This window comes from Salvelinus namaycush, unplaced genomic scaffold, assembly GCF_016432855.1.
Source record: "Salvelinus namaycush isolate Seneca unplaced genomic scaffold, SaNama_1.0 Scaffold135, whole genome shotgun sequence".
NCBI lineage: Eukaryota > Metazoa > Chordata > Actinopteri > Salmoniformes > Salmonidae > Salvelinus > Salvelinus namaycush.
Window position 1 is genome coordinate 125,628 of NW_024058064.1, and position 26,873 is coordinate 152,500.

At 43.9% G+C, this 26,873-nt stretch overlaps 1 protein-coding gene across 1 annotated transcript in view; it reads right to left on the bottom strand.

Annotated features, from left to right (window-relative positions):
• The window catches only part of LOC120036483 (gamma-aminobutyric acid type B receptor subunit 2-like), a 251,318-nt gene that overhangs the window by 74,131 nt on the left and 150,314 nt on the right, over nucleotides 1–26,873 (bottom strand). The window contains exon 3 of the mRNA XM_038982922.1: nucleotides 7,319–7,489. Coding sequence (XP_038838850.1) covers nucleotides 7,319–7,489 — 171 coding nt within the window. The remainder of the gene's footprint in view (nucleotides 1–7,318; nucleotides 7,490–26,873) is intronic.

Sequence of the window (26,873 nt, forward strand, 5' to 3'; positions counted from 1 at the left end):
GAAGCTACCGTCTCATGGTGGAGGTATTTGACAGCCTTGAGGTTAGCCTAGTGACACCGAGAGAGAACAGCTTGGGGAAGATTAACGAGTTCATGTTTCAATCTGATATCTGTTACGGCTAAGGAGTACTGTCTGCATTGATAGCTGTGCTCGCTGTGGATCTTGTGAGAAAACCTGCACGAAACTGCCATACTTTGCTGAGGGAATATCTACGAGTAGTGAGTAACCACAACGGTGGGGTGCTTCTGGACTTTAAGTGTGTCGTCATTTTTTGGGGATCTCCAACGCGCGCCCACGGGTTTAGCAAGCTTGAAATGATTTGGACATGGGTTGTGCACGACTCATTAGGGTTTATTATTTACTATTTATTTTGATGTGGTGCATTGAAAATGTAATAATACACATCTTGAACCTTATGTATTTTGCCTTGGTGGAGTCATTTCCTGTTTCAATTTCATTTAATGCATGGGAAAGCAATATACAATAACAAAAATCTATAATCATTCCATCTGAAGTTAATACCCTATTTGTCAACACCCTAGAGAGTTTACAATAGGGATTCTTATTGGAGATGTCCTTCTCTCCTAACATCCCATGTTGTTGTGATATTCTAGGTAAGGTAATATCGTGAGAGTCAAATTCGAGCCTAGTGAGAGGGTTACATACAGTACATGTATACTGTAGGAAGGACTCCCTTCTATTTCTCCACCACACTAATCCATGGAGAAACCTCAGAAGGTGTTGACCACAGAAACAGTGTCTCCAAACAACTATCTTAGCCAATTTTGTGCTAACTCCCTGATGGCTAAGTAAAACATGTGTCTGCTGAGAGAGACTGTGTGTGGGGAAGCAGGTGCAGTCATCTGGTTTTACTTGAAACCACCATGCATGCCTCAACATTCTCCTGGAGAGAACAGTTCCTCAGTGGACCTCCACAGCAGTGAGATGGGTGTGGATGTGTGTACTGGTTCAGTGAGATGGATGTTGATGTGTGTACTGGTTCAGTGAGATGGGTGTTGATGTGTGTACTGGTTCAGTGAGATGGGTGTGGATGTGTGTACTGGTTCAGTGAGATGGGTGTTGATGTGTGTACCGGTTCAGTGAGATGGGTGTTGATGTGTGTACTGGTTCAGTGAGATGGATGTTGATGTGTGTACTGGTTCAGTGAGATGGGTGTTGATGTGGGTACTGGTTCAGTGAGATGGGTGTGGATGTGTGTACCGGTTCAGTGAGATGGGTGTTGGGGCCTGAAACCTGCATTCAGAGACCATGCATGTTGAGTCAGATGGGATAATGCAACTCATCTTTCCCACAAGGACTTTATCACAAACTGGGAAAGGAAGTCATTTGTGTTGAGTGATAATGTTAAAACGCCACTTTCAAAAATGTAATTTATTTTTAGAAGGACTTAAAAGGACGCACCAGATGGAATAACATTACAGGGAATATATAAATAGTAATATCCTCTGTAAGTAATGAAAAGCAACCCTTTAAAGAAGCTGTTCTCTACCCTCTGGGTCCATGTTGAAGTTGCATCAGGAGTAACCACTTTCGGCACAATCCTATCTTTCATGTCTCTATGATATACACTATATATACAAAAGTATGTGGACTCCCCTTCAAATTAGTGGATTTGGCTATTTCAGGCACACCTGTTGCTGACAGGGGTATACAATCAAGCACACAGCCATGTAATCTCCATAGTCAAACATTGGCAGTAGAATAGTCTTACTGAAGAGCTTAGTGACTTTCAACGTGGCACCGTCATAGGATGCTACATTTCCAACTAGTCAAATCGTACATTTCTGCCCTGCTAGAGCTGCCCCGGTCAACTATAAGTGCTGTTATTGTGAAGTGGAAAGGTTTAGGAGCAACAACGGCTCAGAGCAAAGTGGTAGGACACACAAGCTCACAGAACGGGACCGCAATTCTGAAGAGCGTAGCCCTTAAAAATCCTCTCTCCTCAGTTGCAACACTCACTACAGAGTTCCGAACTGCATCTGACAGCACAACGTCAGCACAATAACTGTTCATCGGGAGCTTCATGGGTTTCCATGGCAGAGCAGCCGCACACAAGCCTAAGATCACCACGCGCAATGCCAAGCGTTGGCTGGAGTAAAGCTCGGCCTCTGGAGCAGTGGAAACGTGTTCTCTGGAGTGATGAATCTTGGTTCACCATCTGGCAGTCCGACGGACAAATCTGGGTTTGGCGGATGTCAGGAGAATGCTACCTGCCTCAATGCATAGTGCCAACTGTAAAGTTTGGTGGAGGAGGAATAATGGTCTGGGGCTGTTTTTCATGGTCCCTTAGTTTCGGTGAAGAGAAATATTAACACTACAGCATACAAACAATCCAAGATGGTGTAGCAGTGCAGACGTGGTTTGTCGTCCTCTCGTTTACTTTTTGCATTTTTCGTCTTTTTTGTATATATTTAAATTTATTTTCAATCTCTTTTCCATTTTTAAATTAAATATACCTTCCGGTAACCCGCCTCACCCAATGTGATACGGATCCGCTATTTTGTTTAGACCTTATAGCCAGAACCTCCATCAGTAGCTAACCATCAGAAGCTAACCAGCTAATTAGCTACTAGCTATTTAGTCATTGTTAGCCACTGCTAGCGGCCCTTACCTTCTGCACAGACACCAGCCATTTTTTTTTTGCCTGGATAATACTTGCCAGCCTGCCTGTATCGGATTGTTTTCCCCACTACAACGTCGGATTCCTGCCGTAAACCCTGGACCATTACTCCTGATCATCACAGCTAGCTAGCTGCCACCAAGTGACCCAGCCCCGAAGCTAGCCCTGAGCCAGGCCCACCTCCCGGCCTACTCTGTGATCACTCGGCTACTCAGCCGATGCCTCCAGGAATCTACCCCCAACACGGCTAGAATCTAATACTCCACCGGATCCTTGCCGTAAGCTCTGGACCTTTGCATCGGATCATCGCTGCTAGCTAGCTACCATCAAGTGGCTATAGTGACTAACGCCCCTGCCCCGAAGCAAGCACCAGTTATTCGCGAGCCAGGCGCATCTCCCAGCTAACAAACGAAATTACTACAACTACAATACCTCTTTCGCCACCTGGCCCGGACCCTATGTCGACACGGCGCCCCGCCGTACCACCACGACTGGTCCACCGACGTAACTCCATCCGCTGTTCCCTCAACCGGCCTTTGCCGGACGTCGGAGCAGACGCTTCTACTTACCCCGGCCTGCTAACTTTAAACACTGTGTCTCCTGCGTGCAAGCGTAGTAACGACTACCTAGAGGCTTCCCTGTTTCATCTATTGCTGTACACTGGACCCTATGATCACTTGGCTACATAGCTGATGCCTGCTGGACTGTTCATTTATCACGGTACTCCACTTTGTTTACCTTTGTTTATCTGACGGCCCCTGCCTCGAACCCAGGCCCTGTGTGTAGTTAACTGACCCTCTCTGCCCATTCATCGCCATTTTACCTGTTGTTGTTGTCTTAGCTGATTAGCTGTTGTTGTCTCACCCGTTGTTGTCTTAGCTAGCTCTCCCAATCAACACCTGTGATTGCTTTATGCCTTGCTTTATGTCTCTCTCAAATGTCAATATGCCTTGTACACTGTTGTTTAGGATAGTTATCATTGTTTTAGTTTACTGCGGAGCCCCTAGTCATACTCAACATGCCTCAGATACCTCCTTTGTCCCACCTCCCACACATGCGGTGACCTCACCCAGCATAACTAGCCCGTCCAGAGATGCAACCTCTCTTATCATCACTCGGTGCCTGGGCTTACCTCCACTGTACCCGTACCCCACCATACCCCTGTCTGTACATTATGCCCTGAATCTATTCTACCGCACCCAGAAATCTGCTCCTTTTATTCTCTGTCCCCAACGCTCTAGACAGCCAGTTTTGATAGCCTTCAGCTGTACCCTCATCCTACTCCTACTCCTCCTCTGTTCCTCGGGTGATGTGGAGGTTAACCCAGGCCCTGCGTGTCCCCAGGCACTCTCATTTGTTGACTTCTGTAACCGTAAAAGCCTTGGTTTCATGAATGTTAACATCAGAAGCCTCCTCCCTAAGTTTGTTTCACTCACTGCTTTAGCACACTCCGCCAACCCTGATGTCCTAGCCGTGTCTGAATCCTGGTTTAGGAAGGCCACCAAAAATTCTGAGATTTCCATACCCAACTACAACATTTTCCGTCAAGATAGAACTGCCAAAGGGGGAGGAGTTGCAATCTACTCCAGAGATAGCCTGCAGAGTTCTGTCATACTTTCCAGGTCTATACCCAAACAGTTCGAGCTTCTAATTAAAAAAATGTATCTCCCCAGAAATAAGTCTCTCAATGTTGCCGCCTGTTATAGACCCCCCTCAGCTCCCAGCTGTGCCCTGGACACCATATGTGAATTGATTGCCCCCCCCCATCTATCTTCAGAGTTCGTTCTGTTAGGTGACCTAAACTGGGATATGCTTAACACCCCGGCAGTCCTACAATCTAAGCTAGATGCCCTCAATCTCACACAAATTATCAAGGAACCCACCAGGTACAACCCTAAATCCATAAACATGGGCACCCTCATAGATATTATCCTGACCAACTTGCCCTCCAAATACACCTCTGCTGTTTTCAATCAGGATCTCAGCGATCACTGCCTCATTGCCTGCATCAGCTATGGGTCCACGGTCAAACGACCACCCCTCATCACTGTCAAACGCTCCCTAAAACACTTCTGCGAGCAGGCCTTTCTAATCGACCTGGCCCGGGTATCCTGGAAGGATATTGATCTCATCCCGTCAGTAGAGGATGCCTGGTCGTTCTTTAAAAGAAATTTCCTCACCATCTTAAATAAGCATGCCCCTTTCAAAAAATGTAGAACTAAGAACAGATATAGCCCTTGGTTCACTCCAGACCTGACGGCCCTCGACCAGCACAAAAACATCCTGTGGCGGACTACACTAGCAACGAATAGTCCCTGCGATATTCAACTTTTCAGGGAAGTCAGGAACCAATATAAGCAGTCAGTCAGGAAAGCAAAGGCTAGCTTTTTCAAACAGAAATTTGTATCCTGTAGCTCTAACTCCAAAAAGTTTTGGGACACTGTAAAGTCCATGGAGAATAAGAGCACCTCCTCCCAGCTGCCCACTGCACTGAGGCTAGGTAACACAGTCACCACCAATAAATCCACGATAATCGAGAATTTCAATAAGCATTTCTCTACGGCTGGCCATGCTTTCCTTCTGGCTACCCCAACCCTGGGCAACAGCTCCGCACCCCCTGCAGCTACTTGCCCAAGCCTCCCCAGCTTTGCCTTCATCCAAATCCAGATAGCAGATGTTCTGAAAGAGCTGCAAAACCTGGACCCGTACAATTCACCTGGGCCAGAAAATTTGGACCCTCTCTTTCTAAAATTATCCGCCGCCATTATTGCAACCCCTATTACCAGTCTGTTCAACCTCTCTTTCGTATCGTCCAAGATTCTAAAGATTGGAAAGCTGCCGCCCGCGGTCATCCCCCTTTTCCTAGGGGGTGACACTCTAGACCCGAACTGTTATAGACCTATATCCATCCTGCCCTGCCTTTCTAAAGTCTTCGAAAGCCAAGTTAATAAATAGATCACTGACCATTTCGAATCCCACCGCACCTTCTCCGCTGTGCAATCAGGTTTTCGAGCTGGTCACGGGTGCACCTTAGCCACGCTCAAGATACTAAACTATATCATAACCGCCATTGATAAAAAAAACAATACTGTGCAGCCAATTTCATCGACCTGGCCAAGGCTTTCGACTCTGTCAATCACCGTATTCTTATCGGCAGACTCAACAGCCTTGGTTCCTCAAATGACTGCCTCGCCTGGTTCACCAACTACTTCTCAGACAGAGTTCAGTGTGTCAAATCAGAGGGCCTGTTGTCTGGACCTCTGGCAGTCTCTATGGGGGCACCACAGGGTTCAATTCTCGGGCCGACTCTTTTCTCTGAATGTATATACGATGTCGCTCTTACTGCGGGTGATTCCCTGATCCACCTCTACGCAGACGACACCATTCTGTATACCTCTGGCCCTTCTTTGGACACTGTGTTAACTAACCTCTAACCTCTAAACGAGCTTCAATGCCATACAACACTCCTTCCGTGGCCTCCAACTGCTCTTAAACGCTAGTAAAACCAAATGCATGCTTTTCAACAGTTCGCTGCCCGCACCCGCCCGCCCGACTAGCATCACTACTCTGGACGGTTCTGACTTAGAATATGTGGAAAACTACAAATACCTAGGTGTCTGGTTAGACTGTAAACTCTCCTTCCAGACTCACATTAAACATCTCCAATCCAAAATTAAATCTAGAATCGGTTTCGTATTTCGCAACAAAGCCTCTTTCACTCACGCCGCCAAACATACCCTCGTAAAACTGACTATCCTATCAATCCTCGACTTCGGCGATGTCATTTACAAAATAGCTTCCAATACTCTACTCAGAAAACTGGATGCAGTCTATCACAGTGCCATCCGTTTTGTCACCAAAGCCCCTTATACCACCCACCACTGCGACCTGTATGCTCTAGTCAGTTGGCCCTCACTACATATTCATCGCCAGCCCCACTGGCTTCAGGTTTATCTATAAGTCTATGCTAGGTAAATCTCCGCCTTATCTCAGGATACTGGTCACGATAACAACACCCACCCATAGCACGCGCTCCAGCAGGTATATCTCACTGGTCCACCCCCAAGCCAACACCTCTTTGGCCGCCTTTCCTTCCAGTTCTCTGCTGCCAATGACTGGAACGAATTGCAAAAATCGTTGAACCTGGAGACTTAAATTTCCCTCACTAACTTTTAACATCAGCTATCTGAGCAGGTGTGGTGGTTTGTTGAGATGGGTGTGGAAGAACTTGACTGGCCTGCACAGAGCCCTGACCTCAACCCCATTGAACACCTTTGGGATGAATTGGAACGTCAACTACGAGCCAGGCCTAATCGCCCAACATCAGTGCCCGACCTCCCTAATGCGCTTGTGGTTAAATGGAAGCAAGTCCCCGCAGCAATGTTCCAACATCTAGTGGAAAGCCTTCCCAGAAGAGTGGTGGCTGTTATAGCAGCAAAGGGGGGACCAACTCCATATTAATGCCCATAATTTTGGAATGAGATGTTCCACAAGCAGGTGTCCACATACCAATGGTCATGTAGTGTATATCATAATATCACGATATCGCCACAATATATCATTGTATCATGAGATCTCTACAATATACTGTATCATATTATCTCAAAGAAAATCTTAATATCAATCAATCAATTACTCAATCAATCATAATATAGTCATAATATATTCGTCCCTCACCTCTGAGAACCTCTGGACATCCTGTGTGAGGGTCCCCACACGGCTCCAGTTGTAGAAGTTGAGGAACTTGACCACGGCTGGGTTCACTGCGTTGTCCGACGGAACCGTCCGGAAGAAGTTGGGGTACTTCTTCTTGTCGGCCAGAACAGGGGTTGTTGCCGCAAAGGAGAGCTGGAAAGAAAAGGAAAGGTACAGAATAGTACATTTCTGACCAATAAACGTTGGCTACATTCAGACTGATCCTGGTGTTCTGAAAGTAGGAGTTCAAGCCCAGAGATCTGAGCTTTAGACAGAGGCCTTAAATCGCTATCTGAGATCTGAGCTTTAGACAGAGGTCTTAAATCACCATCTGAGATCTGAGCTTTAGACAGAGGCCTTAAATCACCATCTGAGATCTGAGCTTTAGACAGAGGCCTTAAATCACCATCTGAGATCTGAGCTTTAGACAGAGGCCTTAAATCACCATCTGAGATCTGAGCTTTAGACAGAGGCCTTAAATCGCTATCTGAGATCTGAGCTTTAGACAGAGGTCTTAAATCACCATCTGAGATCTGAGCTTTAGACAGAGGCCTTAAATCACCATCTGAGACCTGAGCTTTAGACAGAGGCCTTAAATCACCATCTGAGATCTGAGCTTTAGACAGAGGCCTTAAATCACCATCTGAGATCTGAGCTTTAGACAGAGGCCTTAAATCGCTATCTGAGATCTGAGCTTTAGACAGAGGTCTTAAATCACCATCTGAGATCTGAGCTTTAGACAGAGGCCTTAAATCACCATCTGAGATCTGAGCTCTAGACAGAGGCCTTAAATCACCATCTGAGATCTGAGCTTTAGACAGAGGCCTTAAATCACCATCTGAGATCTGAGCTTTAGACAGAGGCCTTAAATCACCATCTGAGATCTGAGCTTTAGACAGAGGCCTTAAATCACCATCTGAGATCTGAGCTTTAGACAGAGGCCTTAAATCGCTATCTGAGATCTGAGCTTTAGACAGAGGTCTTAAATCACCATCTGAGATCTGAGCTTTAGACAGAGGCCTTAAATCACCATCTGAGACCTGAGCTTTAGACAGAGGCCTTAAATCACCATCTGAGATCTGAGCTTTAGACAGAGGCCTTAAATCACCATCTGAGATCTGAGCTTTAGACAGAGGCCTTAAATCGCTATCTGAGATCTGAGCTTTAGACAGAGGTCTTAAATCACCATCTGAGATCTGAGCTTTAGACAGAGGCCTTAAATCACCATCTGAGACCTGAGCTTTAGACAGAGGCCTTAAATCACCATCTGAGATCTGAGCTTTAGACAGAGGCCTTAAATCACCATCTGAGATCTGAGCTTTAGACAGAGGCCTTAAATCGCTATCTGAGATCTGAGCTTTAGACAGAGGTCTTAAATCACCATCTGAGATCTGAGCTTTAGACAGAGGCCTTAAATCACCATCTGAGATCTGAGCTCTAGACAGAGGCCTTAAATCACCATCTGAGATCTGAGCTTTAGACAGAGGCCTTAAATCACCATCTGAGATCTGAGCTCTAGACAGAGGCCTTAAATCACCATCTGAGATCTGAGCTTTAGACAGAGGCCTTCGATCGCCATCTGAGGGATTAAGCCATGGCAACTAGGGCAGTCTCAGTGTGTCAGTCGCACGCACGGACGCATGCACGCACACGCACGCCAGATACATACACACACGCCGGGAGGACAGACACACACACACACTCTCTATCTAGTCTGGGAGTCCATCTAGTCTGAACAAATTAACACTCTCACACGTCTGTGGAAACATCAGGGAAGCTCACACCTTCAGAGTGCCCACAGTAATTGTTTGGTGGGAGTGACAGCTGGGATGGACGACATTAACTGACTGACTGACTGACTGACTGACGTGTGTGTTTGTGTTTGTGTTTGTTTGTTTGTGTATTCATGAAAGATTCTGAGACTAAGGTCAAGTTAAAAGTATTCCTCTCTAACAATCGTTTACATGGGTTCTGTTTGGTTCCGTTTCCATTCATTTTCTTTGCACAGAAAAGTTGATACAAATTTGCTGTGTCATTTTTAAATACACCTCGCATATTCAGTTCAAATACTGCACCATAAGCAGGTTTAAATTAATTCAGGTTCCCCCAAAAATTGCTGAACTTTAAAAGAGATACCTTTTTCAGGAAATTACTGCTTTCAAGATTTCAAACAGCAAGGACTGCATTTTATGTAGCAAGCACTAGCTCTGAATACAACACACTAGGCTACTTTCGTCTGTGGAAACATATTCTGAAGTCATGTTTTTCCAGGTACAAGTTGAAAACCAAATCATTGAGTGAACATGGAGACATTCACTGCTATGGAATGTACAACATTTTCACACATCAATGTGTCCTCTCCCTTTGACCAACAGTAGGCCTACAGTATCTTCCACAGTATCTGTCCCTACACTACTCTGGAATTGGAAGGTTCTTTGGCTCTGCTAGTGGGAGGGAGACGAGAGAGAGAGAAACAATTGTCTGTCTGTCTCTGTCTGTCTGTCTGTCTGTCTGTCTGTCTGTCTGTCTGTCTGTCTGTCTGTCTGTCTGTCTGTCTGTCTGTCTGTCTGTCTGTCTGTCTGTCTGTCTGTCTCTGTCTCTCTCTCTCTCTCTCTCCCTCTCTCTCTACTAACTGACAGCCAGCAAACACGAGATGAGAATGACAAAGATACCACCGCACTGTCTCATGTATACTGAAAAAGTAGCGAGCTCTTGACAAAGACATCATTGCAAAGTTAAAACTAGAATTTGGAAAGGTTCACCTTACGTAAATGTTCACCTTACAGTTTGACAAAGAATATTGTGTAGTTGTTTTAAAGGCTTTGTGAAGCCATATACATGAGGGGCGACAGTAAAGTGTTAACAATCATATCGCAGAAAGATAACGTTGAATGGGAGACTTTGGCTTTGCAGAAATTTAGCCTAGTCCTGCCAAATCCGGAATGGTTGCCTCGGTTCCATTAGCATGTTTCGCTAGCTGAGAGAAGAAAACTCGTTGCACTCCAATTTCAATGTGTCCAATCTCTCATTAAATGAATGACTGATATGAATCAACGCAGGGTTAATTACTGAGCAGAAAGAAATTAAGCAGACACACTGATTCATGATAGCGATCAAAAGGAGGATATTATCATTCTGATTGAGGCTAGGGGTGTGTGTGTGTGATTGCGTGCATATTTCTTGGATGCAGGTTTAAGATGAGAGAAGCTAGTCATAGCACCTCCACTCTGGGGTGCTTTGCCGTGATCTTCAAAAGCCAGTCAAGACCAGTCAAGAATAATCTTTTTACTATTTTCAAACATGTATTCTTGTATTATCTCAACTCATATTGATGTCATACAGTATGTACAGTTAGTATATCATTTTGTGGGGAATGTGGTTAATACATTTGATTAATATAGCTTTCATGTTAATTATTTTCTCTACACTGAGAATACATTTCACCATGTACTCCTTATAGTAAACCTCATAACTGGAGATTGACAGAATCCATATGTTGAACCGATGTCAGTCAAACATTTACCAACAACATTCAGCAAATCTACAGCAAACCTCCACCGGCCCATCATGCCTCAGTATTATCCACTCTCTAGAACCCATTTCCTTTGGGCGCCCTGTTGTTTCCCAAACCATCAGTTGAGGACCCTGGAACAACACACGGATTACAAGCGTCAATTAAGGAGAGAGGAGACCCTTTATTTCAGTACCAGTGCTAAATCCAAAATCACCCACCAGTTTTAAAAGGGCTTTACTGGGTCTTTCCGCTGTAGTTTTAATCTCCGTTTAGCTACGGCTGTTTTCTACACCCACACCGGGAGAAGCTCCCATGGGTCTCCAATGAGAACCAGTGATTTTTTGCCCAAACACATTGATTGGGTTGAAGCCTCCTGTGATAGCCCGGGGAGAAAGGGGAAAGGGGGGTCAGGAGAGTTGCTGTGGTAATTATATACCTTGGGTAAACTACAGGAAAATCAGATACACAACTATAAGCGCTTGATTGGAACCCACATATGGATATAACATAGTATGATCACAGAATGACTGTTGTAAAACACCTATTACTATTACTACTACAACCACTTCTGCTAGCACTACCAATACTATTACCACTACTACTACTACTACTACAACCACTACTGCTAGCACTACCACTACTATCACCACTACTACTACTACTACTTCTACTACTTTTTAATGATTAATTGTATTTACTACTACTACTACTACTACTACTACTATTACTACTACTAGTAGTACTACTACTATTGTTGCTACAACTATTACTGCCACTGCTGCTGCTACTGCTACTACTACTACTACTACTACTGCTATGACGAATATTACTGCTAATACAACTACTACTACCACTACTACCACTACTACTACTACTACTATTACTACTAGTACTACTACTACCACAACGATGGAAACTATAACTATAACTCAGGCGTTTGGAAATTGTTACCAAGGATGAGCCATACTTGTAGAGGTCTATAATTTTTTTTCTGAGGTCTTGGCTGATTTCTTTTGATTTTCCCATGATGTCAAGCAAAGAGGCACTGAGTTTGAAGGTAGGCCTTGAAATACATCCACAGGTACACCTCCAATTGACTCAAATGATGTCAATTAGCCTATCAGAAGCTTCTAAAGCCATGACATAATTTTCTGGAATTTTCCAAGCTGTGTAACGGCACAGTCAACTTAGTGTTTGTAAACTTCTGACCCACTGGAATTGTGATACAGTGAATTATAAGTGAAATAATCTGTCTGTAAACAATTGTTGGAAAAATTACTTGTGTCATGCACAAAGTAGATGTCCTAACCGACTTGCCAAAACTATCATTTGTTAACAAGAAGTTTGTGGAGTGGTTGAAAAACGAGTTTTAATGACTCCAACCTAACTGTTCTACTACTACTACTACTGCAACTACTACTACTACTTCTACTACTTCTACAGTACTACTACCACTCATACTACCAACTAGTAGAATAAGAGGTGCAGTTAACAAAGACATTAAGTTCATAGTTCTATGGCTATGGGTTGAATTAAGTTCCACCCTGAGAGCCCATATCAGCCCAGCAGTGTGATTTTTGAAGGGAATTGCCGGTTATTGTTATTTTTCACATTGGTCTTGCACAGAGGTGTGACTCTAGGACCCCAGGTAAATGATCCTGTTTAGATTCAGGGCCAAGTGGTTATTATAGGTCACTAGCTGAGAAAATCTATTGTTGGATTTGAGGTAACAAGTCAAGGTTGCCTTTCTGTCTCCAAATCAATCTGAAGCTGCCCATGGTGCAGACGGTTTGGTGAGAAAGTCATCATCTGAAATTATCTCAAACACAGCTGACAAAATGGGTCAGTCTTTGACTAAATACAGTAGAGTGTTTTATTCATATGGAAGACTTAAAATAGCGCTATGATATCACATATCTGAGAGTGCTGTCTTACATAACACGATTTAAAAAGGTCTATTCAAATGTAATGGCCCTCTTTGGTGCACACACACACGCAAGATTGACATTCTTTACAAGCCACCATAATGGAGCTGCAGGTAGCCCTCCTTTCCATCAACTCCTAGTAATCCCCTTTAACCTACACACACACACACACACACACACACACACACACACACACACACACACACACACACACACACACACACACACACACACACACACACACACACACACACACACACACACACACACACACAAACACACACACACACACACACACACACACACACACACACACACACACACACACACACACACACACACACACACACAAACACACACACACACACACACACACACACACACACACACACACACACACACACACACACACACACACACAGCTCAGCAGGTAGATAGACAGGGCCACATGGACAACCTGTGTCTCCACTCTCCTCTCCATCAGGCTCCCAGTGCCAATGTTAATTAAAGCTGTAGAGATTGGGCCTCTGTCTGAGACTCCCCACCCACTGCAAGGTCACTGGGGCTTTGGTAATGAGGGTATGTCCCAAATGGCATCCTATTACTTATATAGTACACTACTTTTGACCAGGGCCCATAGGGAATAGGGTGCCATTTGGGACACTCTACGTCTGGGGATTATTAGAACCACGGTAGTATTACAGAATGATGTATTTGAGAATATCTGTGTGAATTACTTAGTGATACGATTGCTGGGGAAATCTATTGAGACGCGATTATAAATACAATGTGTAGTTTGAGAGAATATAAAGCCTGTTTGCTTTCTGTCTGTCTTCCATTTTGAATTATTCAACAGTTGAAATCAAGTGATGTGGATATAAGAGAATGACAGAGAAGAAGAGAAAAATGAAAATAATGAAAGCATATAAGAGAGAGGTTGATACTGCATATAGAAAAAGAGAGAAAGAGAGCTTAGATAGAAAGAAAGAGATAAACAGAGAGAGATCGATAAATGGTCCATTCTCATTCTCAGAGCATGCCTTCTCACTGAATGAAGTCTGCCGTATCAGATTATTTGACACTTGACTGATCAGGTAATTGGAGCTGTCTCGGTGATCAGGTAATAGGGGCTGTCTCTGTGATCAGGTAATAGGGGCTGTCTCTGTGATCAGGTAATAGGGGCTGTCTCCGTGATCAGGTAATAGGGGCTGTCTCTGTGATCAGGTAATAGGGGCTGTCTCTGTGATCAGGTATAGGGGCTGTCTCTGTGATCAGGTAATAGGGGCTGTCTCTGTGATCAGGTAATAGGGGCTGTCTCTGTGATCAGGTAATAGGGGCTGTCTCGGTGATCAGGTAATAGGGGCTGTCTCTGTGATCAGGTAATAGGGGCTGTCTCTGTGATCAGGTATAGGGGCTGTCTCCGTGATCAGGTAATAGGGGCTGTCTCTGTGATCAGGTAATAGGGGCTGTCTCTGTGATCAGGTATAGGGGCTGTCTCTGTGATCAGGTAATAGGGGCTGTCTCTGTGATCAGGTAATAGGGGCTGTCTCTGTGATCAGGCATAGGAGCTGTCGCTGTGATCAGGAACAGGAGCTGTCTCTGTGATCAGGTATAGGAGCTGTCTCTGTGATCAGGTATAGTAGCTGTCTCTGTGATCAGGAATAGGGGCTGTCTCTGTGATCAGGTATAGGAGCTGTCTCTGTGATCAGGTAATAGTAGCTGTCTCTGTGATCAGGAATAGGGGCTGTCTCTGTGATCAGGTATAGGAGCTGTCTCTGTGATCAGGTATAGGAGCTGTCTCTGTGATCAGGTATAGGAGCTGTCTCTGTGATCAGGTATAGGGAGTCAATAGATAAAGTCTCTAAGCCAATTGCACTGACTGAAGCCTGGCAGGGCCAGGTATTGACAATGTTGCAGACTGTCTTCTTAGACTTAGGGTAAAGGTGTGTTATTGACTGTACGTTTGTTTATCTCATGTGTAACTCTGTGTTGTTGTTTGTGTCGCACTGCTTTGCTTTATCTTGGCCAGGTCGCAGTTGTAAATGAGAACATGTTCTCAAATGGCCTACCTGGTTAAATAAAGTTGAAATAAAATAAAATATATTTTTTTTAAAGGGACAGTTTTGACTAACAATGATCTTACCAAGTCAAGTGTCTCTTTGAGGAGGTAGAGAGCTAATTGCCTTGTATAAGGTGAGATAAAGGCTATTATTCTATCTGACATTAATGCTAAGATCGGTGTAATGTCCATAGAAACAACTAGATAAGGCATATGAATAACTTGCCTCTGCGGTGTTACTGCATAATCGTAGATCGTATTTACGTTTACAGTAGAGAAGTTTGCAACCTGTAAAAAGGTAAATTGATCCCACATGAATTAAAGGCGATGGACTCAGTAACCTTTGCCAATACAAGCAGTTAATAGGGAAGGCGTTTACAGATACAGGAGCCTGTAGCTAGCATGGATCAATGCTGAGAGGCGTGATCTGCTAGAGACTGCTCCTGTTACAGAACTATGTGTGTGTGTTCCTTCTTTACAGGGTATTTATGTGGGCTTAACACTAGAGCTGTCTGGCCTTTCAGCCTATAAGTACCTGCTAAAGAACGTTGACAACTTTGCAGGGAGTCCCATTTAGCATATGCATTAAGATGCATATCAACCCGCAAGGTGCACAATCATAAGCACCAACACTTGATAAATGTGCATGAATAAATTGTAAAGGATGAGTTGCATAAATAAATATTTGTGGAAATATATAAGATATAAAAACAATAGTTATTTGTTTAGATAGAGTCAAGGATATGTTTTGTATAATTCCACAAAGTCCTAGTGAAAAACGTAGGCCGATAGCCTATTTTAGTTCCCCTTACAATAAAAACACTACAGTGGAATACATTTGATCATCTGTACTTGTAAATTTGATTAGTAATAGAGTTATAGTAAGTACTACAGTCTAGTTACAGCATCTTTTTTGTTGTGTATTATTAGGGAACAGGTGTTTCTTTAGAAGAAGAAATTAAAAAGATAATAATAATAATAACATAACCAGCTGGGTGCACAGGTGAAATGATTTGACGTATTCCTAAACAAAATCACAAGTTAATGAACAATTGTAAAGGATGAGTGAGAGCTGTGGTACATAGGGGAGAGGAAGAGCAGGACGCGCTGCTGCCTTGGCTGTTTCCTAGGCTGCATCCTTGGCTGCCTCCTTGGCTGCCTCCTTTGCTGTCTAATTGGCTGCATGCTTGGCGGCAGTAGCTTGTTTCTTGGCGTTCATGTGTTTCTCACGAAGCTCACATGCCAGATCCATGATGAAATCTCTCTTGCTGACTGTCTTGTCAAGGCAGTGCTTGTACAACAAGTGCACGTTGATAGCAGCCATGTCGAGCACATTGTAGAACACCACAACAGGCCAGCGGAGAGTTCTTGTCACGGTCGTCGTACGAACTGGAAATATACTCAGACCAACGAGCAGCGGGATTTGGGTTCCACATGTTTAATAAAGGAAACTCACAAAAACAATAAACAGCAAATGAAACGTGAAGCTCAAGCAGTGCTCACAGGCAACTACACACAAACAAGATCCCACCAAAACCAGTGGGGAAATGGCTGCCTAAATATGATCCCCAATCAGAGACAACGATAAACAGCTGCCTCTGATTGGGAACCATACCAGGCCAACATAGAAATAAATGCACTAGATCACCCACCCTAGTCACACCCCGACCTAACCAAAATAGAGAATAAAAAGTCTCTCTATGGTCAGGGCGTGACAGTACTTCCTTTTACAGAGTACAGTCTTGTCATCTGGACATCCACACCAACCTATTGCAGAAAATAAAATTGAACAGAAAGGTTCAAATTATATAGAATAATAACAATAATATTAACATAGTACAATGTAATAAAAGAAGATAATATTTGGTGAATGGCAGATGGAAAGGCTATGTGTATATGGCAGAGTGTTCTGCTTAATTTGTTCGTTCCCTGTTCAGAGCAGGCTAGTCTTCTTTGCCAGACTCCTGTCTCACCGTGGCAGTTGGGACCACCATCTCAGTTGGCCCTGTTCTGGTATTTCTCCGTCGAGGCTCAGGCATCGGAGACGGACGCTCGACTCAGACAAAGACTCTTCATCAGCAACGTCTCAACGTCGATTTCAAGCTCAATATCCGATCCTCCATCTGACTCCAGCTCATCTAAATTCTGCTGCATTCGTTTGGTCCAGCTTGCCATTGTGAACTACACACGTTGTATGTTGTACTCAGTGTCTGATATGACTCTCTGAGGGGAAATTATATATCCATTTACAGGCTTTCATAATAAAATAATTAGACCGCCCACAATTCTTCATCATCATTATACTATTGTTCTAAATTTAGTCATCCTCTTCACCCTCCTCCTCATCCTCATCATTCAGATCATTCAGGCAATTATCAGTTTCTATCTGGTTACTTTCGCCCATTCATCCATTGACGACATTCATTCAGTGCGGAGAGAGACGCGTTAGAGCCTGGGCACCAACGCCCTTTTGGCCCCTTAAGTTAGTAATAGCTGTTTAAAAAACTACTGAGCAATGTAGAATATACATATTTAGGAAAAGTCAGTGAAGAAGCAGGTCAGTGGCCTTTGGCCTATGGTGGTTCTACTGTTAATGAGGCATGACATGTGGAGTCTAAAGATAAATAGTCACGCAATCATGGTATTATACAGTTCAGTGTGTGTGTGTGTGTGTGTGTGTGTGTGTGTGTGTGTGTGTGTGTGTGCGTGCGTGCGTGCGTGCGTGCGTGCGTGCGTGCGTGCGTGCGTGCGTGCGTGCGTGCGTGCGTGCGTGCGTGTGTGTTCTTGCGCAAGTGCACACACAACCTTTAATATTTTGTAATTGTGTCCAGTTAAAGAACATGAATGATATTTCAGATAAATACACTATTTCTTCAATACGTGGTACTACAACACAGGTTGCTTACCTCCAAACACTGATCAAGACCCTGGATCAAATATTGATTACTCCATAAATTTGGTAGAACCACATAATCAATAACACAGATGGACACAAATAATTTAAAACAAGGTTAAACACTCAAGATGATAGAATCCTCTTCAAACATCACTCTATTCAAAATGTGAATAACCACAAGATCTAAATGTAAAATGTAGCATTCCTATTGGCCAGGCATTAGGGAAGCATGAAGCTGCAAAGCTTTATGGGATATCGATTGGACATGATTAGTCATACTATCAACAAACTATCTGTTAATAAGCAACTGCTTGCTAAGGTTACAGTTAGGGTTAGGTTTAGAATAAGGGTTAGGGTAAGGGTTAAGTTCAGGGTTAGGATAAGGGTCAAGGTTTCAAGTTTAAAGTTGTATTAGTCATATGTACGGGATACACATGGTATACACTGTCCAATGAAATGCTTACTTGCAGGTTCCTTCTTGACAATGCAACAATAATAAGAAATAATAAAATATAATATGAACATAAGGTAAATGGCTCAGTAGAATAGAATAAAGATTTTGGCATAAGTATAGGCATTAGGGTTAGGGTTAACATATAGTTAGTTGAAATGTTACTGATAGGCTGTACATGACACCATCCAATACGACACCATCCAATATGTGAGACCATTATTAGATGATACCTGGGACACCATGCAGTATGTGAGACCATTAATGGATGACACCTCAGACACCATGCAGTATGAGACTCTGATTGGATGACAGGTCAGACACACACCATGCAGTATCGGAGGCAGGGCCGTGCACAGACCTTAAGCTCATTTAAACCAATATTGCAAGCTCTGATATTGCTAAAATGTGGAATATAAATAGTAAATTGTCTGCTCTACATGCACAAACAAACAGCATTAGGATGTCTTACAGTCTTTTGGGAAAATAGACCTATAAACATACAGATACAATAGGCAGAAATATCAACTATTAATATTTATCACTTCTTGCTAGCTGTTCAATAGACAACTTTGTAAGTAGAATTTGCTCTCATCAGTCCTATATGGTCCTGCCTGACATAAATACATACAGTAACATGTTGTGACTATTGTAATAGGCTCTAAGGCAAGTTGGCTCAGACACTGAAAACTGTCATTTTTTTCCAGTCAAAGATTCCTCTGTGATGTTTATATATGCAGCCCCTGCTCTTGCAATTCCTTAATTAAGGGAGCATATGGATCCAAAATACAATATGGCTGCCACAATATCATTAAATGGTGGTTTAATCACCTGTACATGTACACAAGACATTTTTCAGATTTGTGTGTACTTCAACCATGTTAGGAATCCAATATGCCTTCCACAATTACACTCAAACACCTTTATCTGGATATATAAAATGGCAGCAGAACAGACTGCTTTCCATCGCAAAACCAAGCATTCCAAGTCAAGAATGGCAACACCAAGCATTCCAAGTCAAGAATGGCAAAACCAAGCATTCCAAGTCAAGAATGGCAACACCAAGCATTCCAAGTCAAGAATGGCAAAACCAAGCATTCCAAGTCAAGAATGGCAACACCAAGCATTCCAAGTCAAGAATGGCAAAACCAAGCATTCCAAGTCAAGAATGGCAACACCAAGCATTCCAAGTCAAGAATGGCAAAACCAAGCATTCCAAGTCAAGAATGGCAACACCAAGCATTCCAAGTCAAGAATGGCAACACCAAGCATTCCAAGTCACGATTATCTGAGGATCAATGGGAGGCTCCAACGAAAGGAAAGAGAATCCAACCCTGTATTCTGACACCCTCTCCCTAGCTCTTCCACTGGGCACAGACGTCAGTTCAACATTTAGTTTTGATTCAAATTTGGTTGAGTTGTCAACTAACTTGATTTGAACGTGAAATCAACAAAACATTTCACCATGTTATTGGATTTAGGTTAAAAGTAGGTGAAAAAATATGAAATGACCTGTTGCAAATGAGTAGAAACAACATTGATTCAACCAGTCTGGGCTACAACTTTCCCCCATTTTGGTTTAACTTGCACCTCCAGGGTTGGGCTCTTAAGACACCTCCTTATCATTTAGAAGTAAAAACTCCACAACTGGGCATTGGAAAGATCTAAGGGGAGGTCTATTTGTGACAACCGTTTCCCAGACTCTCCTTGACAACCTGAGAACCAACCATTCCACTGCTGGAGTATCCCCAGTGTCATTCAGGCTGGGATAACATTCCAGTTAGTCAATAAGTCTCTTTAGCATGCAAGCTGCATCTGTTGGCTGCCTATCCCAAACTGTAGTCATACAGGAAGAATGCCCTTGTCACTGTAGCTTGCCCAGAAGGACCAGTTAGCTGTGCAAGCTTGTCAGGCCCCAGAACTACAACCACCACTGGCTGCTTGTCAGGCCCAAGAACTACAACCACCACTGGCTGCTTGTCAGGCCCCAGAACTACAACCACCACTGGCTGCTTGTCAGGCCCAAGAACTACAACCACCACTGGCTGCTTGTCAGGCCCAAGAACTACAACCACCACTGGCTGCTTGTCAGGCCCAAGAACTACAACCACCACTGGCTGCTTGTCAGGCCCAAGAACTACAACCACCACTGGCTGCTTGTCAGGCCCAAGAACTACAACCACCACTGGCTGCTTGTCAGGCCCCAGAACTACAACCACCACTGGCTGCTTGTCAGGCCCCAGAACTACAACCACCACTGGCTGCTTGTCAGGCCCCAGAACTACAACCACCACTGGCTGCTTGTCAGGCCCCAGAACTACAACCACCACTGGCTGCTTGTCAGGCCCAAGAACTACAACCACCACTGGCTGCTTGTCAGGCCCAAGAACTACAACCACCACTGGCTGCTTGTCAGGCCCAAGAACTACAACCACCACTGGCTGCTTGTCAGGCCCCAGAACTACAACCACCACTGGCTACTTTGTTTCTTTACCCTGTTAGGAGACACATGTCCTGGTCAGCTCAAAGACGTTGAATCAATCTTGCACACTTGGTTTTAGTGGGGAAAAGAGGACTGTACATATACACTACCAGAGTAGCTGACTGTTGTATTAAGGTTGCTTTCCTGTAAATGTGTTTTAAGCTGCTGTGTGCTTGTCTTGTGAAAGGCTTGTTATTATTGTTGATATGCTGTAAGTGTGCGAATGAGATTAAACCATGAACACACAAGGTTAAAAGAAAAAAGACAGAATAACACAATACAAAATTAACAAGGGCTACTTACAGTTGAAGTCAGAAGTTTACATACACCTTAGCCAAATACATTTAAACTCAGTTTTTCACAATTCCTGACATTTAATCCTAGTAAAAATGCCCTGTCTTAGGTCAGTTAGGATCACCACTTTATTTTAAGAATGTGAAATGTTAGAATAATAGCAGAGAGAATGATTTATTTCAGAATGTATTTCTTTCATCACATTCCCAGTGGGTCAGAAGTTTACATACACTCAATTAGTATTTGGTAGCATTGCCTTTAAATTGTTTAACTTGGGTCAAAAGATTTGGGTAGCCTTCCACAAGCTTCCCACAATACATTTTGGCCCATTCCTCCTGACAGAGCTGGTATAATTGAGTCAGGTTTGTAGGCCTCCTTGCTCGCACACGCTTTTTCAGTTCTGCCCACACATTTTCTATATGATTGAGGTCAGGGCTTTGTGGTGGCCACTCCAATACCTTGACTTTGTTGTCCTTAAGCCATAGTATATCACCCACATACTGTCCACAGCTATATGGCTCATTAACACCATATCACCCACATACTGTCCACAGTTATATGGCTCATTAACACAATATCACCCACATACTGTCCACAGTTATATGGCTCATTAACACCATATCACCCACATACTGTCCACAGTTATATGGCTCATTAACACCATATCACCCACATACTGTCCACAGCTATATGGCTCATTAGCACCATATCACCTATATACTGTCCACAGCTATATGGCTCATTAGCACCATATCACCCACATACTGTCCACAGCTATATGGCTCATTAACACAATATCACCCACATACTGTCCACAGCTATATGGCTCATTAACACAATATCACCCACATACTGTCCACAGCTATATGGCTCATTAACACCATATCACCAATACACTGTCCACAGTTATATGGCTCAATAGCACCATATCACCCACATACTGTCCACAGCTATATGGCTCATTAACACAATATCACCCACATACTGTCCACAGCTATATGGCTCATTAACACCATATCACCAATACACTGTCCACAGTTATATGGCTCATTTACACCATATCACCAATACACTGTCCACAGCTATATGGCTCATTAACACCATATAACCCACATACTGCCCACAGCTATATGGCTCATTAGCACAATATCACCCACATACTGTCCACAGCTATATGGCTCATTAACACCATATAACCCACATACTGTCCACAGCTATATGGCTCATTAACACCATATCACCAATACACTGCCCACAGCTATATGGCTCATTAGCACAATATCACCCACATACTGTCCACAGCTATATGGCTCATTAGCACAATATCACCCACATACTGTCCACAGCTATATGGCTCATTAACACCATATAACCCACATACTGTCCACAGCTATATGGCTCATTAACACCATATCACCAATACACTGCCCACAGCTATATGGCTCATTAACACCATATCACCAATACACTGCCCACAGCTATATGGCTCATTAACACCATATCACCCATATACTGTCCACAGCTATATGGCTCATTAACACCATATCACCAATACACTGTCCACAGTTATATGGCTCATTTACACCATATCACCAATACACTGTCCACAGCTATATGGCTCATTAACACCATATAACCCACATACTGCCCACAGCTATATGGCTCATTAGCACAATATCACCCACATACTGTCCACAGCTATATGGCTCATTAACACCATATAACCCACATACTGTCCACAGCTATATGGCTCATTAACACCATATCACCAATACACTGTCCACAGCTATATGGCTCATTAACACCATATCACCCATATACTGTCCACAGCTATATGGCTCATTAACACCATATCACCAATACACTGTCCACAGCTATATGGCTCATTAACACCATATCACCCATATACTGTCCACAGCTATATGGCTCATTACACAATGGTTGCATCCCAAATGACACCCTATTCACTATGAAGTGCGCTACTTTTCACCAGGGTCCAGAGGGGCTAGCCACAGCTAGGGCTCATTAACACCATACCACCCATAACACTGGAGATATACGAGAGATGGGGGATAGATATGAGAGATGGGGAGAGATACAAGAGATGGGTGAGAGATATGAGAGATGGGGGAGAGCTACGAGAGATGGGGGAAAGATATGAGAGATATGAGCGATGGGGAGAGATATGAGAAATAGGGGAGAGATACGAGAGACGGCTGAGAGATATGAGAGATGGGTGAGAGATATGAGAGATGGGGGGAGAGATATGAGAGATGGGGGAGAGATAAGAGAGATGTGTGAGAGATATGAGAGATGGGGAGAGATACGAGAGATGGGGGAGAAATACGAGAGATGGGGGAGAGATACGAGAGATGGGGGAGAGATACGAGAGATGGGGGAGAGATACGAGAGATGGGGGAGAGATACGAGAGATATGAGAAATGGGGAGATATGAGAGATGGGGGAGAGATACGAGAGATATGAGAGATATGAGAGATAAGGGAGAGATACGAGAGATGGGTGAGAGATATGAGAGATGGGGGAGAGATACGAGAGATGGGGAAAGATACGAGAGACGGGGTAGATATATGAGAGATGGGGGAGAGATGAAGGAGAGATATGAGAGATGGGGAAGAGATATGAGAGATGGGGGAAAGATACGATGGGGGAAAGATACGAGAGATGGGTGAGAGATATGAGAGATGGGGAGAGATATGAGAGATGGGGGAGAGATATGAGCGATGCGAGAAGGAGGAGAGATATGCGAGATGGGGGAGAGATATGCGAGATCGGGGAGAGATATGATAGATGAGGGAGCGATACGAGAGATCGGGGAGAGATATGATATATGGGGGAGTGATATGAGAGATGGGGGAGAGATATGAGAGATGGGGGAGGGATATGAGAGATGGGGGAGAGATATGAGCGATGGGGGAGAGATATGAGAGATGGGGGAGAGAGATGCGAGATGGGGAGAGAGATGCGAGATGGGGAGAGATATGCGAGATGGGGAGGGATATGAGAGATGGGGGAGAGATATGAGAGATGGGGGAGAGATATGAGAGATGGGGGAGAGAGATGAGAGATGGGGGAGAGATATGAGAGATGGGGGAGAGATATGAGAGATGGGGGAGAGAGATGAGAGATGGGGGAGAGATATGAGAGATGGGGGAGAGATATGAGAGATGGGGGAGAGATATGAGAGATGGGGGAGAGATATGAGAGATGGGGGAGAGATATGATATATGGGGGAGAGATATGAGAGATGGGGGAGAGATATGAGAGATGGGGGAGAGATATGAGAGATGGGGGAGAGAGATGAGAGATGGGGGAGAGATATGAGAGATGGGGGAGAGATATGAGAGATGGGGGAGAGATATGATATATGGGGGAGAGATATGAGAGATGGGGGAGAGATATGAGAGATGGGGGAGAGATATGAGAGATGGGGGAGAGATATAATAGATGGGGGAGAGATATGAGAGATGGGGGAGAGATATGAGAGATGGGGACGATATGCGAGATGGGGAAGAGATGAGAGATGGGGAGAGAGGGGAGAGATACTAGAGGTGGGGGAGAGATAGGAGAGATGGGGGAGAGATACAATGAGATTTACTGTTTATAGCATGTATTTTAGTCATAGGCTGATAATCAAATATCTGCATTGGCAACCATACATGACCAACTGTAGTAGTAGTTCATTTCATTCATCCTTTCACTTGATTTATTTAGTCAGGACAGTCCACTCAGTAACTCAGCAGTAGCTTGAGACAGCCCAATGTTCATGCATCTGTCTCCTTTCCCCTATTCAATAGTACCTTAGACTGACGTGATCAGACTCACTGCAGAAATGTGTGTGTGTACGTGCCTTGCCTGTTTATGTGTGTGGCCATACGTAAACTGAGTAAACCACACGTTAGAAACACATTCCTAATGTGTACTCCTATGCTTCCCACAGATGTGTCAAGTTGGCTGTTTGTCCTTTGGGTGGTGGACCATTCTTGATACACACGGGAAACTGTTGCGCGTGAAAAACCCAGCACCGTTGCAGTCCTTAACACAAAACGGTGTGCCTGGAACCTACTACCATACCCCATTCAAAGGCACTTAAATCTTTGACACACATACACAATCCATGTCTCAATTGTCTCAACACTTCAGAATCCTTCTTTAACCTATCTCCTCTCCATCATCCACACAGATTGAAGTGGATTTAACAAGTGACAACAATGAGGGATCATAGCTTTCACCTGGATTCACCTGGTCAGTCTATGTCATGGAAAGAGTTCCTCATGTTTTGTACAGTCAGTATATGTGAGTCTTGTAGTATGATGCATCTCAGCATGTGTGAATGTGGCAACACACTCTCCAATTATCTGAAGTCAACTGAAGCAACAAAACATGTTTTATTTTAAACTAACGTTAAACTGAGAAAATCTGAGAAAATCTGAGAAAATCTGTTCCCTTCTAGTGCAATTTAACTCTGTGATGTGAATGATTATAGGGAGTCTTTGTACATCTCCGTTCACACACACACACACACACACACACACACACACACACACACACACACACACACACACACACACACACACACACACACACACACACACACACACACACACACACACACACACAAATCCATTAGGATTCTCCATAGGGGAGCCTCCTCGCTGGGCTAGTACCATCTGCACCCACACACAGATATCACAATCGATTTCGCAAGGTATCTGCCTCACAGTTTTCTACATAGCTAGGAGCATTGAGGCGGAGGACAGGAGCGCATTAGAGGGATGGGAATGGGCTCGGTATCTCTCTGCACCTGCAGGAACGAGGGAACGAAAGGAGAGAGAGGAGTTAGAAAGGGGAAGTGGGGTAGAACCCCACCAGACGCAGGGGTACGGCTAGCCACAGGGAAACAAGATACTGATTGAGGACATTTAACCACAGTGATCTAGCTGGTTGTTTAGAGACAGTCCTGTCTAATAGTTTGAAGATGTAATCCAGAGACAAGTTTTTTCTCCATCTCTTTAGCTATCATACTCTAATTCCAGTGATTAGAAAAATAGCTTGTGTTTCTGCCATGTTCTTAATGTGGGATGGAATTGAATAACACTGATGGGGAGAGGTTACATTTACTTGAAAGGTCCCTCTGTGAAGTTACATTATGGGTTTGTGAAGGGACACAGCAGAAAAGCTCTTAGTATCTGTAACTTCTCAGTGGCAAGACCTAAGGGCCATTGTAAACATTTGGGGAATTCGGAAACTATTCAGACCCCTTGACTTTTTCCACATTTTGTTACGTTACAGCCTTATTCTAAAATGGATTATATTGTTTTTATTCCTCATTAATCTACACACAATACCCCATAATGATAAAGCAAAAACAGGTTTAGAAATGTTAGAAAATGTATAACCCCCTCCCCCTAGAAATGCCTTATTCAGACCCTTTACTATGAGACTTGAAATTGAGCTCAGGTGCGTCCTGTTTCCATTGCTCATCCTTGAGATGTTTCTACAACTTGATTGGAGTTCATCTGTGGTAAATTCAATGGATTGGACATGATTTGGAAAGGCACACAACTGTAAGGTCCCACAGTTGACAGTGCATGTCAGGGCAAAAACTAAGACATGAGGTCGAAGGAATTGTCCGTAGAGCTCAGAGAGGATTGTGTCGAGGCACAAATCTGGAGAAGGGTACTAAAACATTTCTGCAGCATTGAAGGTCCCCAAGAACACATTGGCTTCCATCAGTCTTAAATGGAAGAAGTTTGGAACCACCAAGACTCTTCCTAGAGCTGGTCGCCCGACCAAACTGAGCAATTGGGGGAGAAAGGCCTTGGTCAGGGAGGTAACCAAGAACCGGATGGTCACCCTGACAAAGCTCCAGAGTTCCTCTGTGGGGATGGGATAACC